Source organism: Prunus dulcis, chromosome 2 (genome assembly GCF_902201215.1).
Source record: "Prunus dulcis chromosome 2, ALMONDv2, whole genome shotgun sequence".
Taxonomy (NCBI): domain Eukaryota; kingdom Viridiplantae; phylum Streptophyta; class Magnoliopsida; order Rosales; family Rosaceae; genus Prunus; species Prunus dulcis.
The window spans coordinates 14,212,800-14,230,368 of record NC_047651.1 but is presented as its reverse complement, the minus strand read 5'-3'; the positions used below and the strand labels follow the sequence as shown (position 1 = coordinate 14,230,368).

The following is a 17,569-nucleotide window of genomic DNA, read 5'->3' as shown; positions in this document are numbered from 1 at the left end:
TCCAATCTCTTGTTGATTGAAAAAGGGTAAGCTACTATTTGAACGAAATTTATTTTGAACTATATACAATCCAAGGTACAAAGATTGAAGCAAAGCAAATGGTATTAGTGGCCCTCAAAAAAATATATATCACCCGGAAAAAGCTCAAGGCAGCGGGGGTGAAGTTTAGGCCAATTGAAGATGTAACTTTTGTCATAAAAAAAGGATGATCAGGTCTGTAATTATAGTAATTATTAGCTCAACTTTAACATGTTTTAGAAACATGGACTTGAAGCTTATACAGTTTTGTGTGGAAGATGAGACACGTTTTCGAGCAGTTTTGTTTTTGTATCCACACAAGGCTTACATCTGCAGTTACATTCTTAACATCTATTTGCTGTAAAGACCAAGTCTTCAACTCTGAGTGCAATGAAAACAAGAGCATAACTCTTTCTTTATTTAATTCTAAATGGAAATTATGTTCATTACAATCAATTCACAAGAACTGCTCTGCAGTCTTTAACAACAATAACAGAACTAATTAGTAACTCAAACTTATATTAAATCTATAACACTGGCTAACTTATTTGTTCAGTTCATCACTTGAAGTAATGACTGAAATTAACATTCTGTCTATTAAGAATCACAAGTTGAACAAGCTTAAAGCTTACGACTTGAGAGACTTAATGGTTCCAATGATCGAGAAAAGCAGGACGAAAACTCCAAGTACAGTTGAACTGCCCGTCCAGAGATCCTTGAAGTAAACTCGTTTCAGGGTTGCCACATTATGGTTCCAAATATTGTCATAGTGATCTTTAAGCTGTCGACCGATATGAGAATAGCAGAATTTATCTTCGTTGATCTGCTGGCAAAGTCTATTAACCAGCTTCGCCACTGCTTTGTTGCGGCCTAGCATGTTAATAATTACTTCGTTCTCAACCAGCAAATCCACATCATCCACAGTGTCCACCAGCTGATCCATAAGCAAAAAGTAATTGCAGATATAAGGATTGTTTGGATACAAAAACTGCTCCAAGGCCATGATGTTCCGAACAACCCATTCTGTCTCATCCTTGAACTTAAATGGCGTAAGCTTCAAGTTCAGATTACGAAAAAATGCTAAGTTGAGCTTACCTTTAGTGGCCTTATCTGTCTCTTTGGCCTCATCTGTCTCTTTGACCTGATCTGTCTCTATGGTCAAGAAGGTTTTCTCTTTAAGTGGCGTAAACTTCACCCCTGATGCCCTCAGCTTCTTTGCAGCATATATATTTTCGACACCATGTTCACAAGACATTGGTTCGTCAGGACATAGAAAATGCCTAACCAAATCGGTGAAATGTTTCGGCGGAGGTAGATTCTTGACGGATTTCCCCTGAGTATGTTCTTTGAAGAACTCACAGGTAAGGTCAACCAGGAGAATGGCTTCGTCATCAGCGGGTTTGGCTTTGTCAATCTCTATGGAAAGATCATTGGAAGGTATCCGCCAGGAGCGAGGCAAGCAGCACTGGAGGTCATTGGTACTGCTCTGTCTATGAGTCGGTTCTTCTTTTTCTTCTTTTTTGCGGGGAGGGACAGGCACAGGAAGGTTCTGATATAGTTCTTGAAGAAGAAAATAAGGAAGCTGATTTTCAATCAATATCAAGTCCTGCTCTACAGCTTTCCTCAGCCATGGTGAACTCAATATATAATCATTTTCATGATTTTCGTAGTTTCTTAAAAAGAGCTCGATGATGAAGCAGGCATCAACCGCAATTATGTCTGCAGAGATTATGGAAAGCTTAATGGTCCCTGCGTAACAACTAAGAACTTCTTTTTTACGCTTGTTGATAAATTGGTTTAAATCATCCTCAGTCTTCTTACAACGTTCAAGAAACTTCTTATAACATATCCTTTTATGGATCTCCATGTTGTTCAGTTCTGGTTTGCCATGGTGGAAAGGGCCTATTGATAGTAATTGAGGAGTGTATGCTGCTTCATTTACTTTGCGGAGTTTGCTGGGAACCTGATAGATACACCACTTGTCTGGCGTGTCCAAAGTTTGTACCTGGCAATCTTCTCCATTCTCTGTTTTCTCAGTGATTTGTGACGTACTCTTTGTCCTTCTGAAAATGGAACTACAATCAGTATGAAAGGAATCTTATCCTATGAGTACAACATTTAGCTCCTATCCTATGGACTCTTCCGGTTTCCAGAATGACTACAGAATTAGCATTTTCAACTCTAATAGATTATTTTTTATTTTATATGGTAACTTTTCAAATGGTTATCATTTTTCTATTTTGATTCTTATTCATAGTTGTATAACTTAAATAACTTTAATAACCTTTAAGGGTGTGACTTAAATAACTTAAAAAAACTTCTCAAACTTTTCTACCGTAACACGAGGAGTGCGTGAGGTTACTTAAGGGTGTGATTTTAGAGCGATGTTTTGGCACTCCAAAATCACACCCTTAAATAACCTCACGCACGGTAGAAAAGTTTGAGAAGTTGGAGTGCCAAAATCATTATGCTTATGCTATATGCAGCAGCAGGCATGAAGAATGTTTGATAAATAATATTATATTTTAATATGGTCATAATTTGTAATTTCATCAAATTTATATTCTTGTGTACCTCAGCGTCTTTTCTTGGCTTGCAGTCCTTCCGAAAGCTGCCCTGCTGAAAACGTTGTGCCTGATAGTGTTAGTAAGTGCTTTATTGAATTATCTCAAAATCGTTTGAGTAATTGTATTTCGGATTATGACACACGTATATATGATGCACATGGAAAAACAGCATATGGTGAAATGAAAGTCATACCTGTCTCTGAGATAATGATACATTAAGGTGGACTCTTGTCTACTGTTGTCCGCATTCTCGTCAACCATCGTCTTTTTGTCCCTTGCTTTCTATCTTTTTCTGGCCATTGTTAGAAATTCAAGATTTAAATAAGACCAAAGTTAATATCTTGAATTTTTTCTTGGTCGAATCTCTTATCTAATATCTTGATTTTATCTTGACACGAATAATAATGATGCAAAATCCATATCTATATCAACTTTACCTTTGTGATGAATATTTGTTTTCAAATTGAAAAAAGAAAGAAGAAAACAAGAGTGAGAAAATGAAATATACAATAAAAATATTACTTTAACATGGACTTTTGAAATACTATATACCTAGCTAATTAGAGCTAAATGGCAAGCATATTATTGTTCAATGACCTAGGGACTCGTTTGTTACACATAACTGTCTTGACATGGACTACGCTTAGGAACTGTACTGTCTTGACTTGGCTTGGTCTAAATTGGATAACACTTACACTGAGTTTGGTATATGCTTGGACTAGGAAATTTATTTTTATTTTTCCAAAAATATATATATAATGTATATGTGTATATACGTGTGTATATGTATATTATAATACATACATGGGTATAATATATAATATATAATATATACTAGCCTCTCCGCACGCACTTCCAAGCCTGCAAGAGGCTTTTTTTTTAAAAAAAAATTTAAATTTATTTTAGAATTAAAAAAGATAATGGATAGTTGTGTTTCATAAAAATAGGATTCATTATCTGCTTTTTCTTTTAATTAAAAATTTTTAAATATGAAATGTGTGAATTTACCATATTAACTTCATTTAATTAATAATTTCAATTCTTAATGTATACATAAAAAAGGGCATTTTCTGGCATTTTGAATGTTTTACCATTCTCTGCCATTTGCTTTATATATATAGATTACATATATATATATTATAATATATAATATATATTACATATATACACGTATATTATTATTACAATATTAATATATATGTGTATATGGGTATATTATAATAATATATATATGTATATTATTATAGAACTTTCTTCATTTGATGGGTTTGCCATTAAATGGCTAGAAGAAGTTGTTTTGATAGTTTAAAAAACAAGAAAAAAAAAAAGAGAGGACACTTGTCACTTCATCATATACCCGCATTCATTAGAAATAAGGGTTCATCGTTTCATTAGTCCATGAACTTAAACTCGATTTGCATTTAAATCCCTCAATTTTCAAAATCGTTGTCGTGGTCCTTTAACTTTAATTTCGTTAGCACAGATGGTCCTACCATCATTAACTTTTCTGTTAAATATAGGGCAAAAGGGTATTTTTTTTGTATCAAAATTGATTAAAATCTGAATAAAAAATTAAAATTAAACAATTTCTCCCCCTCTATCCTGATTTCTACTCCCCCCAAACTTTGTTTTTTTTTTTTTTTTTGGGGGTTTTTTTTGATTTGATTTGATTTTTATTTTAAAGATATAATTTTTTATTCATTTGTTTGGTTTTAATATAAAAATACCATTTTGCCCCTGTATTTAAGAGAAAAAGTTAGCAAAATTGACGGTAAGACCATTTGTCCTAACGAAAGTGAAGTTAAAGAACCACAGAAACGACTTTGGAAATTGAGGAACTCAAATGCGAATCAGGTCTAAGTTCAGGGGCTAAAAAAATAGTAAACCTTAAAAACAAATTAAAATACAGCCAAATCAATGGATCGGAGTAAAGAACCTGCTGCAAGTTTCGATTATGCTGAAAACGGAAACAGCAAGTATCTTACAGTTGCTCAACTCGGAAGTTCTTGAGTACTACTGGATCACCACAATCTTGTTCTTGTAGGCTTTTAATCCATCGTTCTACTATTTATATTGACCACAGCATGCAAGTGTAAATTAATTAAAGTTAAACAAAGACTAAAAGCAGAGGGGATTTAAACTTTTTTATTTCATTTAAGTTAAACAAAGACTGGCCTTAAGTAAAATAACCACGTTCAATTTTTGATTGGCTATCGCCAGGGTGGCGGCCTTACCTCTTACCTTCTAGCAATTGTCTTTAAAAATATATAAAATGTAGTAGTTCACACTGCGGACAAAAACTATACTAAACTGCTGGCCAATGGCCAAATAAAACGGAAACCTAATTGAACTGGCTTCTGAATTTTCATGGCAAGTCTTATGATTGCATACCTATCTGTCCCATATCAACAAGGAAAAAAAAAATTTTAGGCTCCTTTTGGTTTATGGGAAAGGAAACTTGGAGATCTGAAATCAATTGCTCTCTCATGTATGGTAAGCCTAAGTATGGGAAACGGCTATTTGGCACTAAGGGTGGAACTAGAATTGTAAGATTGGGGGGCTGAAATAGAAAACACAAGTATATATTATTTTTGAAATGACCATTAATTTAAATTGCAAGTTTTCTATTAGTAAGTTGTATATATTACATTATATAATAAAGGAGAGAGGTCAAAAAAATGAGGGGCCAGAGGAATGGCACCACCACTGCCTGGCACATGGAAAAGGAGAGAAAGTGAAGCCCTCCTCCCAACTTAGGTTTTATTTTCCCTCATCATGGGAAAGTTTGAGAAAATGAGTCAGCCCTCCTCCCAACTTAGGTTTTATTTTCCCTCATCATGGGAAAGTTTGAGAAAATGAGTCAACATTCAATGCACATTTTTCATGACTATTTTGTCCCTATTAACAATTTAAAATTACAAATAATTATTAAATGCACCCTCTTTTTTTATATTTTTAATATGGCCGAGTCAAATTAGCTTTCATGCTTAAGCAAGATGATAGACTACGAGGCCTCAACAACCACAAATCCTGTGACCGATTCCAACAGACCAACTATCCATACCTGATTATTAACTCAACACAACAGTAAGGGGTAGCGAGAGTGTCATTTAACGCCGTACCACATAAACTCGTATCTTTTACATTAGTACAATTTTGTCCACATAAGCTCCTATCTTTTACATTAGTACAATTTCGTCCGTACCAAAACCCAAAGTAGTCAGACCCCTAAACCCCTCCGCAGGTTTAAAGGATCAACCCCTCAACCCCTCCGCAGGTTTAGGGGATCGAAACCCAAAGTAGTCAGACCCCTAAACTCATAGTAGTTAGACGGCTCCTTTCACTCTAGGTCACAAATCAAGTATCAATTGTATAACAAGAAGGACATGCTAGAAAAATCAAATCCATTTCCCTAACAAAAACTATAAATCCACATTAAAGCTTTCTCCCTAGCCTTAGCTAGGGACTTAATTTCCCATAAAATAAAACTAAAACATAAAACTAGAATAATTGAAGGAAGGAGAGAGTTCAAGAGAAGATTGTGAGCTTGGTGCAACGCTGCATCTATTGGAATGGAAACTGCTCTCTTGTTGCATCATATTTTTCCATGAATAGACAAATTCTCACCACTTGCCGTCAGCCACAATCAGATAGCCATACATTTATTTATTATCTTCCAATTGCCTTTGTCTATACAATTCCCTCTATAGTGTTGTAGACTCCTATTCTTTATTGGCTACACCCATTTTCTTATTCATTTGTTCAATCCATTAGCTTGCTTAAAAGCTTGGTGCGGCACTCCAAGCTTCATTTTCAATATCTGCTGGTTATTGCTGCTTCTTTTCTAGGTTGGGCAACAACACCTCAAGCATAAGTTTGCAACTCCAATCTTCTTCATCTGACTAATCTTAAAAGTGAAGGAAGATTCTTTTAGTGCTATAGCTGGAAATGCTCATATCTGCATCATGTCCCTTCAACCCATTACGCAAATTCCTTTCGTTATTGTAAATATCCTTCTCTAGACATCCAATATTTTCTATCCCCCTAACTTGCATTTCAAGAAGGCTAAATTGTTGATGTGTAGGTATATTTGCTACTGAAAATAGTTGGGTTATACACTTATGAGAATTTGAAACTGTACGATGAGACCTTAACAAGTGTACTCTTTTAGGACTTGTTAATGGGTGGTTGTGACCCTCCACAAATAGGCTGACCACATAGGTTCCTGATTTCGACTTCACCACATCTAGCTTTGCCTTACAACCCTCTCGAGTAATACCTCTATGCCTTTTTTTCTCACCAAGTCCTTTAGCGGGCACTCCTTCTTTAGAACACACATACTCTTTTCGTAGGATTTCATTAGTTTCTTTATTCTTCCTACTAGAATTGATTCTGATACTGAAACCATCTTCCTTGGCATAATTATTGTATAACTCATGAGCATCATCTAATGACTCAAATCCTTGGCCTGATTTTGGCTTGTGGTCATCTCTTAGTTGCGGTATGTAAATTTTATCACACGAATTTGAATTTGAATTTAATCTATATTGCCCAACCCCTTCAGAATGGCCATCTAATTCTTCGGCCATGTAATCCATCTTCATGATACAATTACAGTGAAAACAATAATAATAAGAATCATAAAACCCATAGAATAATATTTCTAGAAGAAGAGACAAAGAAAAAAACTAAAAAAATAAATGAATAATTGTCTACTGTATAATGAAAAACGTTGATCAAGAAATCATGATAGGCAAATTGGTATACGAGTAAAAAAAACATAGAAATTGTGACCCAAAAAAAAAAAAACATAGAAATCATGATGGCCAAGATATTTAATATTATAATCTGAGTAAAAAATAATAAAAAAAAAATTAAAATAACACTTACTTGAATTTCGAAGTTGGAAGGATCAGTTGAGTTGTAAGGTTATGGTATGATTTGATGGGGCTGTCAATGTCAGAAAGATGTTGAGAAGATGGAGGCGTTGAACAATTAATTAAAGTAAACTTTTGGACTGCCCTAACCTGCCCACCTTTTCAATTTTACAAAGAAGAGAGAGAAGGGAAAGTGTGAGGGAATCGAGAGAAAAAAGGAGAGAGAAGGGTATGATAAGTTTGGTATAATATTAAATTAATTCAATAATTATTAAAGTGGCTACCACGATTTGCGCGTGGTTTTAAGTTTTGTCAATTAATACATATCAAAGCTTCAGTATCATTGGATTGATCTAACGTTTCACATTTAATGTCTGAATTTTAATTAAAATCCAGTCATCCTGATGTGAGCAAAACTATATATATATATTATGATAGATTTGCTACTTATAATAAAATGCCTACAATCAAATGGTAGGCCGTTGACTAAAAATAAATAAATAAATAAAAAATGGTAGGCCATTTAGTGGCCCTAAAATAACGACAAGGCCACAAAGCCTTTATGACTGCAGTTTTCACTTAATTACATTTTAATGTGTATACCACAAGTTTGCAAAGCCATTTGTAATTCGCTCTCCACCCAGACTTGGAGTTTTGCTATCACCGCTACTTTGATTTTGGTTTCCATCCCGACTTGGAATGTAAACTTCAATTTGGATTTGGGATTTAAGTCCCGACTTGGGGTTGGTTTCCATCCGGACTTGGACTTGGACTTGGAAGCTTGGAGGTTATCATCTCTTCAATCACACCATTCCACTTTATCAAATATATGATTATATTAATTTGGCCTTCTTGGCCTTGGTGTATCAGACTGTAAGTCCTTAGGTCATCTCCAGCTACAAGTTATAGGCTAAATATAGCCCTAAAATAATGCAAAATTCATCTTCAGCTATGGACTAAGAGCATTCATAATGATGCTCTCTATTTCCTAGCTAAATTTAGCTAAAAATATAAGAAACCTATTTTAGGAGCTTTCTAAAAAATTTCAACTCCAATCATACGCCCTAATTTGGAGAGTTATAAATGCTATAACTCTTTTTTGATTGGTCCATCTCAATTTAAAAAAAAAAAATAGTTAGCATTAAATAAAAGTTTGAAATACTCATTAAATAAAGCGGCATTAAATTATAGGGAGCCACCAGGAGTCCTTTCTCTCTCCTTAGATTTAAGAGCTCGTAGAGGACTCCCTATTTTAGGAGGTGGATAGGAAGCATGGTTGGAGTTGCATTTTTACAATTCATCCTTAAAATTTATTTAAGGAGGTGGTTTAGGGAGCCCATTGTGGATGCTCTAAAAATTTATTTGGCCAAATTTTTTTGTGGGCCCAGCGCCTGTGCTTTCTAAGAAGAGAAAGTATCACTCGTGAGCAAAAGCATGAAATATCTTGTGCAGCTGCAGATCCAACAGCCAATATTAAAAACCCGTTGACATCATCAATGACGTTAGCTAGCCATTAGATTTTATATTTATTTTTAATAACATTTTAAAATTTGTTTTGTTTAAAAAAAAAACATATATAAAACTAGTTTCTGATCGTTGGAGGTCAGAACCATTCATTGAAAAGTTATTATTTATTTATTTATTTAAAATCTTTTTAAATATTTAAAATTAATTTTGTTTAAAAAGAAATTTAAATAAAAATTATTGTCTCTAAATCGTAATTTAATTAAATTATACAATGCATAGTTGTGAAATGTATGAGTATTGTACCACAGTTTTTCTCAAAATAATAAAATATAAATAACCCTAAAATATAACCATACATGACTGGAGATGGCAAAATGTAGTCTTACACTATTCTTAAATAATAAAAAAAATATTTTGAAGGTCTAAATTTTTAACTCTTGACTATATTTAGCCCTATAACTGAAGATGGCTTATTAGAACTTGGAAATAATGTTTGATTAGTCACATGCCTATCATGCCATTAAACCGCCCAAAGAATCTTTGTTATCAAACTTTTTCTTGGAAATTTCTGATCGCATGGTTTCAATCTGAATTAAGGGCAATCACAAATTTTCTATTTGTCAATTTTGTCCTAGTTTCAATCTGAATAATGTCAACCATGCAATTTGTGTAAATATCTAATAATCGTATAACCTAATTGCTCAAAAAGAAAAAGTAAAACCTCCACATGTCTGCAATGTAATCGTAGTTTGACATAACATTTACGCTTAGGTCATCCCTTCTAGAACCAGTGCCATGACCACGTGAGCAGCTTGTGGCTAGTACCATCATCTAAAAGAATTTTTGTCTTATTCATCAACATGTGTACTTTTGTTTTTACTGTGTATTCTTTTAAGTTGCTACACTTGTACTATGTGAACACGGTAGATGACAAAATTGCTGCACTTGTTTTTGACTGAATATATATTCTTCTGTTCATAATGGTTTACAAAATAGATGAACAATTTTAGTACAAATTGAAACGTTTAGAGTTTACATTGCTTAAGTTGAAAACTAAATGGGTCAATTTGATATAAATTGAAGATTACAAGTTTATATTGCTCCAAATTAAAATTAGGCATACCAACTTAAACCTTGTACCCGCTCTCTGCTATAGTTACATCTAACAACTGATAATGAGGTGGATTGGGGGCTTTTATGATTTTAATCATTATTTTATTATTGGGATAGCAGTTTTCAAATTTTAATATTTACATTTCCATATTTTAAGGATTTGTGTTTGTTTCCTGTTGATATCCAATGTCATTGATTGGTATAGATAGAAATATGTCACTTAAGCGGGAAAGTGTAATTATTTTGAGCTGGTGTTTGATCTGGCGATTATGGAAGATATGAAGTAAGGTACTGTTGAATGGTAGTCTTTCTTTCTCTTTTTATTATTTATTTTATTTTAATAAGTCTGTTAATGGTAGTCTTATAATGGTAGTCTTACTGTTACTGACCCTGAAGAGCTGTTTGTGTGCATGGTAAAGACGCTATAAGGCAGTATAACATTTAGAATCTAGTTCAAGGGGTTTCTGCTAAGTGAGTTGAGCTGGAGCTGTCTGAGTTTGAGGATTGCTGATGTTAACATGCAATGCTGCATGGTGTGAGCAATCAAAGGCAATAGCGATCGAGAGGATTGCTGATAGAAATCCCTTGCTTAAACAGAAATTCTAACCCAAATAAAATAGGAAACTTAAAACTAAAAATCTGGAAATATGGAAAAGTAGAAATCCTACTAGAATTTGGAAAACTAGAGAATCTAGGAAACTATAAAATACATTAGGAAACTAATAAATTTATGTCCTACGCATTCTGTATCATAACCTCGTGCACTCCTCATGTGGGAGAAGTAAAATTTGGAGAGGAAAATGTTGGATGAACATATTTCAATATGGTCATAATTTGTGATGTCATCAAATATTTGTTCTTTTTGCACCTAAGCGACCTCAAGCGATATTTTTGGCTTCCAGTCATGCAGAAAATTTTGGGCCTGATAAGGATAAAAGAAAGAAGTTAGAACATATAGGTAGAGGACATGTATCCTACTAACTGTTGTCCTCCAACTTAGCTCATGGTAAATGCTTTCTTGAACTATCTCACAAGTAAACACACGCACAGGATACGTACACCCAAAAAAAAAAAAAAAAGGCTGCAGCTGTCTCTAGTTTCCGAAAACAACATATGGTAAGATGAAAGTCATATACTTGCTGAGATTGAGAGACTTAGAGGTGTATAAGGTGGGAGGATGTTGGGCGTCATGTTTAGTATTATGCTTTGGACCATTGTACTCCGCAATCTCTTCATGTTTACTGTTCTGCTTTGGACTACTGTACTCCACATTCTCGCCGACCGTCAACATCTTTTCGTCCCTTTGCTTTCTATCCTTTTCTGGTCATTGTTAGAAATTCAAACCATCTATAATTACAACATTCAGCTTATAAAAAGCAATTTAACGGGTAAGTGCTCTTAATTACTTGAGCTATATAGGGCCCTTGCTAGATCTCCAAAAAATACTTGATACATCCCAAAATCCCAGACGGATTGTTAACTAGGAACAGTCAATGATCTTTAGCAGCAAAGAAGATCAAAAAAGAAAAGAAAAAAGAGTAGAAGTCAAGTTTGCAAATTAACTGAATAAATATGGAGGAAATCAAACCTGCAAGTTTTATCTGTTGAGGTTCTTGAGTCGACTACCACAGTGTAGGGCTTATAAGGGCGATAAATATTTGTTATGTTTTTTGATAAATGTTGTTATGTTATATGGGCTATAAATGTTGTTATGTTTTTTGCACTCAAATAATATTCATGGAGTTTTAGGGTTTAGGGCTTTTTCGTCCAAGCCCAATAGTATTTTTTTTTTTTTTTTTGGGGTCAAGCAAAGCCCAATTTTCTAGGCAATATAACCTCACCATTGTCTGATATGTTTCTTCTGTGTGCGTCTGTGCTTAGCTAGGGTTTCGACAATTACCCAAAACAACAGCGTTTAGCTACGTTGAATAACAACGTCCAATTTTCTAGGCAAGAAACGCATCCTCTTTCTATCTATCTGTGTCGGTGCCTCGTTCTCTTTCTCTCTATCTGTGCCTCAGGTTTTCATAGGTACCCAACACATTCTCTCTCTGTTTATGCCAAGGGTTTCAACAAGTTCCCAAACCAACATTAGCAACAGCGAGCTTACTTACAATGAGTAACCACGTCAATGGCGCGGAGGATCCAATCGTCCACCGCATGGTTATCGACAAGTCTACCCCTGCATCTGACGAAGATAGCCCAGTTGATTACAGCATTCTCCGCATGCCCTTTCTTAGACGCATCAGTATCTTTCTTTCTTTCTTTCTTCTTATTTTTCCTTTTTGTTTGCCTTCTCATGAATTTACTGAAAAGAAATTTTCCTCTTCTTATTCGTTTGAGTTATATGTGATTATGCGAGATTTCCTTTTCTTCATTCCAGTAATGATTATGTTTGTACCCAGTTTTGGCTATGATAATTATGAAATAGAACGAATAAGCTTTCTTACTTATGAGTCTTTGCATTGTTTTTCACAGCAACAGATTTGCAAGAAGCTTGGCCGGTGTTGCAATCTGCTTTAGAAGAGTATGACATTTCATGTGCATTGGATGTGGTATGTTATACTAAATGTTGGTTTTATATTTGTTGACTTTTGTAAATATGAACTATGGATTACTGGGGTTTTTTATTTATTTATTTATTTATTTATTTATTTATAAAAATCATGGTTAGGATCGGTATTTCATCACATTCACGACAACCAGGACTAAGGACCCATATGCTATTCTCAAGTCTAGATATCTTATTCGACTCTTGTCAGCAGCTGTTCCTGCACTTCAGGTACCAATGTCAAATCTTTTGTTATTCTTTCTTATCGGTAACCACTCAGTTATTATTCAAGTTCAATCAATGTCAAGCATGCCAATCATATTTGTTGGACGGTTTTCAATCAAAATTTTATGTCCAATTTACCTATCCTTTTCATCTATGTATTCAACTTTTGATTTAAGTTCCCAACATTTTGATCCAGGCAGTAAAAGTATTGAATGGAATTCCATGTCACCTCATCTACACTGGGTATCACATAGGTGGGCTTTGCAAAAAATTTGGGATCAAGATGGTAGGTATTTCTTAAGTTTCCTTCCATTTTTGTTTCGTATAATTACTTTTGTTCTTTTAAGCATTCTTCTTTAGTTATGATGCAGGAACTTTAAATTTAAGGAGTGGTATAGCATGGCATTTAGAGTTGTTGTTTGGCTTTAGAAAGGTTTAGAATTGGTTAGGGTGTAGTGATACAACAACTAATGTGACAATAATTTGAGGAATATGGGCCTTCCAGTGTTATGCTCTCTATCCCATGGAGAGTCTGACAAAGACTCTCTTTTCCGCGCAAAAGCTCAAAGATAAGTGTGTGTGTGTTTTTTTTTTTTTTTAAATTTTAATTTTTTATAAATATATTGTATTGTGTATGTATGTGCGTGCAGGATAAGTATGTTTCTAGGAAGAAAATACTCATGACTCTCCCGGTACAGGTAAATAAAAGTGTTATAGATCACGTTTTTTTCTGCTTGTCATTTCTATTTTTTTTTTTTTCACAATGTAATTGGGATGCAGGCACTTGAAAAACTGACAGGCTGTGACATTTATCTCCGCCCATCTGTTAGTGTTTCTTTCTACTTTTGATGGTTGTATTTGTAAATTTATTTTAGCCGGTCTTCCCACATGCCCAGATGGAGTGGGAAGAGGAAGATGACTTCTAATGATTTTTAACTTGCTTGTAAATGAATAGGATGACCTAGTTGCCGTTATGGGTCCGGTTCAAGGATTGGAACTAGTCAGAAGGATTGTGGAAGACTGCATTGTTCATAATGTTCCTCCGGCACCCGGTGTCAAGAGGCTTACAATTTATGCTCAAACGATTAAGGGAGTTAAGGCATTGAGGTTATGATGAGTAATCTCGGGGTTGAGAACTAATGTTGGGGTCTGCTGCTCCAGTTGTGGTCGCTTAGTCCATTAGTTTAGACTTTACTAGAGATGGATGCATCAGATTCTGCATTTAAGAAATATATATTATCTACTTGTTGAGATGCTTAATTTGTCTTTAAATGTAATGACGTGTTTAATTCCTTCACTAATCAATATCATCTACGTAGAGTAGAGTTTTATTATCTATTTGCATTCAAAGAATATTGAAGATATATATATATATGATCAGATAGAAAAAGAAAAAGGAAAGAAAAGAAAACAAAATAATTTTGCTGATTGTATTAAGCAAGGACAAATATATCATCGCATATGACGGTGCGGTGGATTGGATTTGGTGTGGATTTGGAACACATGCTGAAAAGATCTTTGCTGGGTTCAAAATTTCAAATAGAAAACTGTCATCTTCTTTTTTTGTTTTTTTGTTTTAAGAACAGCCAAAACAAAAAACTATTAGCACAAATCTGGGCTTCTATGAATCGCTTTTGGAGCAAATCTTTTTTTGGGTACGTGCACAACCAAACTGGATATCCAAAAGAGCGAGGAGCTATACTATCCCAAGCCGCCAAACTGGATATCCAAAAGGGCAAGTCAGGAGCTACTATCCCAAAACAAACTGGGATATCACATCCCAGAACAAACTGGATATTCAAAAGGGTAAGTGAGGAGCTATACTATCCCAAGCCGCCAATCTGGATATCCAAAAGGGCAAGTCAGGACCTATCATCCCAAAACAAACTGGGATATCAAAAAGGGAAAGTAAGGACCTATTATCCCAAAACAAAAAGGAAAAAGAAGAACCTTATCACAGAGCTATTATATATACAGTCCTCTCAGCCCCAATTGTGTTCCAGGTTTAAGATAGTGCATGCACACATCAAGCTTCTCGATCATATCTTTTCAATTTTTACTCCTTTTTCTTTCTTACATCACATTCATAGTTTGTGATTTTACGTACAATGGATGAACAATGCCGTTTACCTGGACAAGAATCACCATCATTCTACAAAAAACTTGAAGATGTGGATCTATTATTCATCGATGATCTAAACGGTGGTAGTGTTGGTGTATAAGTGTGGCTGTTGAAATGAAATTAGGATAGGAAGGTTCTATTCTAGTTAGGAAGGCTGCATTGGATCATAGTCCAAGTGTACAGGAGAGAATGTAATAGCTTTAGCCACTTGTCATTATCTCATAGGGTAATGATTAAATGGCTAAGATTGAGTGATGTGTTAGAGAATATTCTTTTCTCTAACGGTTTTGTCAGAAATGATATATGCATGATTTTGGTGCTGAGCTAATTGACAGCCAGCTTCTTCTCCAAGCTCTCTCTCTCTCTCACACAGAAACTCACTACTCTATTCTCTAAAACTCTCTGCATTTTCTTTGAAATCTATTACATGTTTGATTGAATCAATATGCAAGATAATGTTCTGCATATACTAACATGGCCTCAGAGCCTGGTTTGATCAAGTAATACTGGGCGTTTTTCTGTGCTAAGCTATTGAAGTTGCAGCTGAGCTTGAGTTCTGCAGATCTGAGTCTAACATGGCTGGGTCAAGTGGTGGTGAATTGAGAGCACCAATTTTCAATGGTGAGAACTACGATTTCTGGAGCATAAGGATGAAGACCATCTTCCAATCTCATGGACTGTGGGATTTGGTGATCAAAGGACTTGATGATATGGATCTAAAGAAGTCAGATGAATCTGATGATAAGAAAAAGGAGACATAAGAATCAAGTGGGAAAGGCATGGTTGCTGAGGTACTCATGAAGGATGCTGAGGTACTCATGAAGGATGCTAAGGCTCTTGGATTGATTCAAGGAGCAGTTTCAGAAGAGATATTCCCACGAATCTCTCATGAAGAGACATCAAAAGGTGCCTGGAGTATTCTGCAGCAAGAATTCCATGGAGATAAGCAGGTAAGGAGTGTTAAATTGCAAGGTCTTAGAAGAGAATTTGAATATACAAGAATGAAGGATGATGAATCCTTAACTGTCTATGTTACTAAACTATTTGATTTAATAAATCAAATGAGAAGTTATGGGGAGGAATTGCCTAGGGAGAGAATTGTTCAAAAACTGCTTATTAGTCTGCCATCTACCTATGACTCTATCTGTTCAGTTATGGAACACTCTAGAGATCTGAATGAGATTGAGGTGCAGGAGGTTGTAGCCTCACTAAAGAGCTTTGAGTTGTGTTTAGATAGGCATTCTAAAAACAGAACAGAGAAGGCATTTGCTAGCCTTAGTGTAGATGCCAAACAGACTAAAACTAGAGAACAGAACCGCAAGCAAAATAAGAATTGGAAATCCAAAGGCAAGAAGTGGGATAACAAGCACTACTACATTTTACACTTTGCGCGACGAAGAGAATTTCGTCGCGCAAAATACATTGTAGTCGCACAAATTTTAACGCGACAAAAACTTCGTCGCGCAGAATCCGTCGCGCAAAGATCGTGAAGAAAGACTTTGCGCGACCAATTTTTTTCATTGATCACGCAAAGTGACTTTGCGCGACGAAAAAATATTGGTTGCGCAAAACTTTGCGCGACGAAACACATTGGTCGCGCAAAGTTTTGCGCGACTAAACAAATTGGTCTCGCAAAGTTTTGCGCGACGAATATAGGAATATTGGTCGCGCAAAGTCTAAAAAAATTATTTAAAAAAAAAAAAAATTCCCGCATCCCATTTTTGGTACCCGCCAAAATTTTTAAATTTTTGCCCGAGGAAAAATACATATTGGTCACGCAAAGTCTAAAACAATTATATATAAAAATTCCTGTGTCCCATTTTTGGTACCCGCCCAAATTTTTGCGCGACAAAAAATATTGGTCGTGCAAAGTCTAAAGTTTTTTTTTTTTTTTAAATTTTAAAAACCCGCATCCCATTTTTGGTACTCGCCCAAATTTTTTGAGTTTTGCATGACGAACTGTTGGTCGCGCAAACTTTTGAGCGACGAAAAATTGGTTCGTAGCACAATATTTATAAAAATAATTGTTATGAATAATTTAAAAAAATATTTTATTTTATGATTTAAAAAATAATTAAGGTGAAAGCTACTTAATAAATGTATATACTATTCAATTTCTTAAGTGTTATACGTACAAAATAAATAAATTTAAAGCTACTTAATAAATAAATAAGTATATATATATACACACACCATTCAACGATCCAACCATAAGACTTGTTTGTATATACTTCAAGATCGTATACCCCAAAAATCGCAAAAAACAAACATTCAGAGATCTAGTAACGGGACAAAACTTTTCGATAGTTATAAATGAAAAATCACGATTTAACGGTTATTTTAACTCCGATTTTGATTATTTTTTTACAGCTACACTCCTTGACCCTATATGAATACAATGACTGAATTTGATCTTCAATTTAAAACATTTGCACTAATGGATACCACAAAATCTTATGTTATATTTAACGAAAGTATAAATAAACTCTTAATTGTTAGTGAATATATTGTTTTGATGGCATATGCATTCTATGAAACTAGTTTCAACGATCCAACCGTCAAACTTGTTTTTTTATACTTCGAGATCATATACGCCAAAAATCGGAAAAAATAAACATTCATAGATCAA

At 34.6% G+C, this 17,569-nt stretch overlaps 2 protein-coding genes across 2 annotated transcripts; one reads left to right on the top strand and one right to left on the bottom strand.

Moving 5' to 3' along the window:
- Window positions 1-646: 646 nt before the first annotated feature.
- Window positions 647-2,846, bottom strand: LOC117618195 (UPF0481 protein At3g47200-like). The gene is made up of 4 exons (XM_034347800.1): window positions 2,779-2,846; window positions 2,593-2,652; window positions 1,160-2,093; window positions 647-1,123 (listed from the first exon to the last, which is right to left on the bottom strand). The coding sequence occupies exons 1-4, from the start codon at window positions 2,844-2,846 to the stop codon at window positions 647-649; spliced, it is 1,539 nt and encodes a 512-aa protein (XP_034203691.1).
- Window positions 2,847-12,139: 9,293 nt separating this feature from the next.
- On the top strand, window positions 12,140-13,932 carry LOC117618194 (KRR1 small subunit processome component homolog). Its single transcript, XM_034347799.1, has 7 exons — window positions 12,140-12,290; window positions 12,521-12,597; window positions 12,717-12,824; window positions 13,015-13,104; window positions 13,469-13,516; window positions 13,599-13,643; window positions 13,774-13,932. Exons 1-7 carry the CDS (start codon window positions 12,158-12,160, stop codon window positions 13,930-13,932), a joined length of 660 nt encoding a protein of 219 aa, XP_034203690.1. The 5' UTR covers window positions 12,140-12,157.
- Window positions 13,933-17,569: the final 3,637 nt, after the last annotated feature.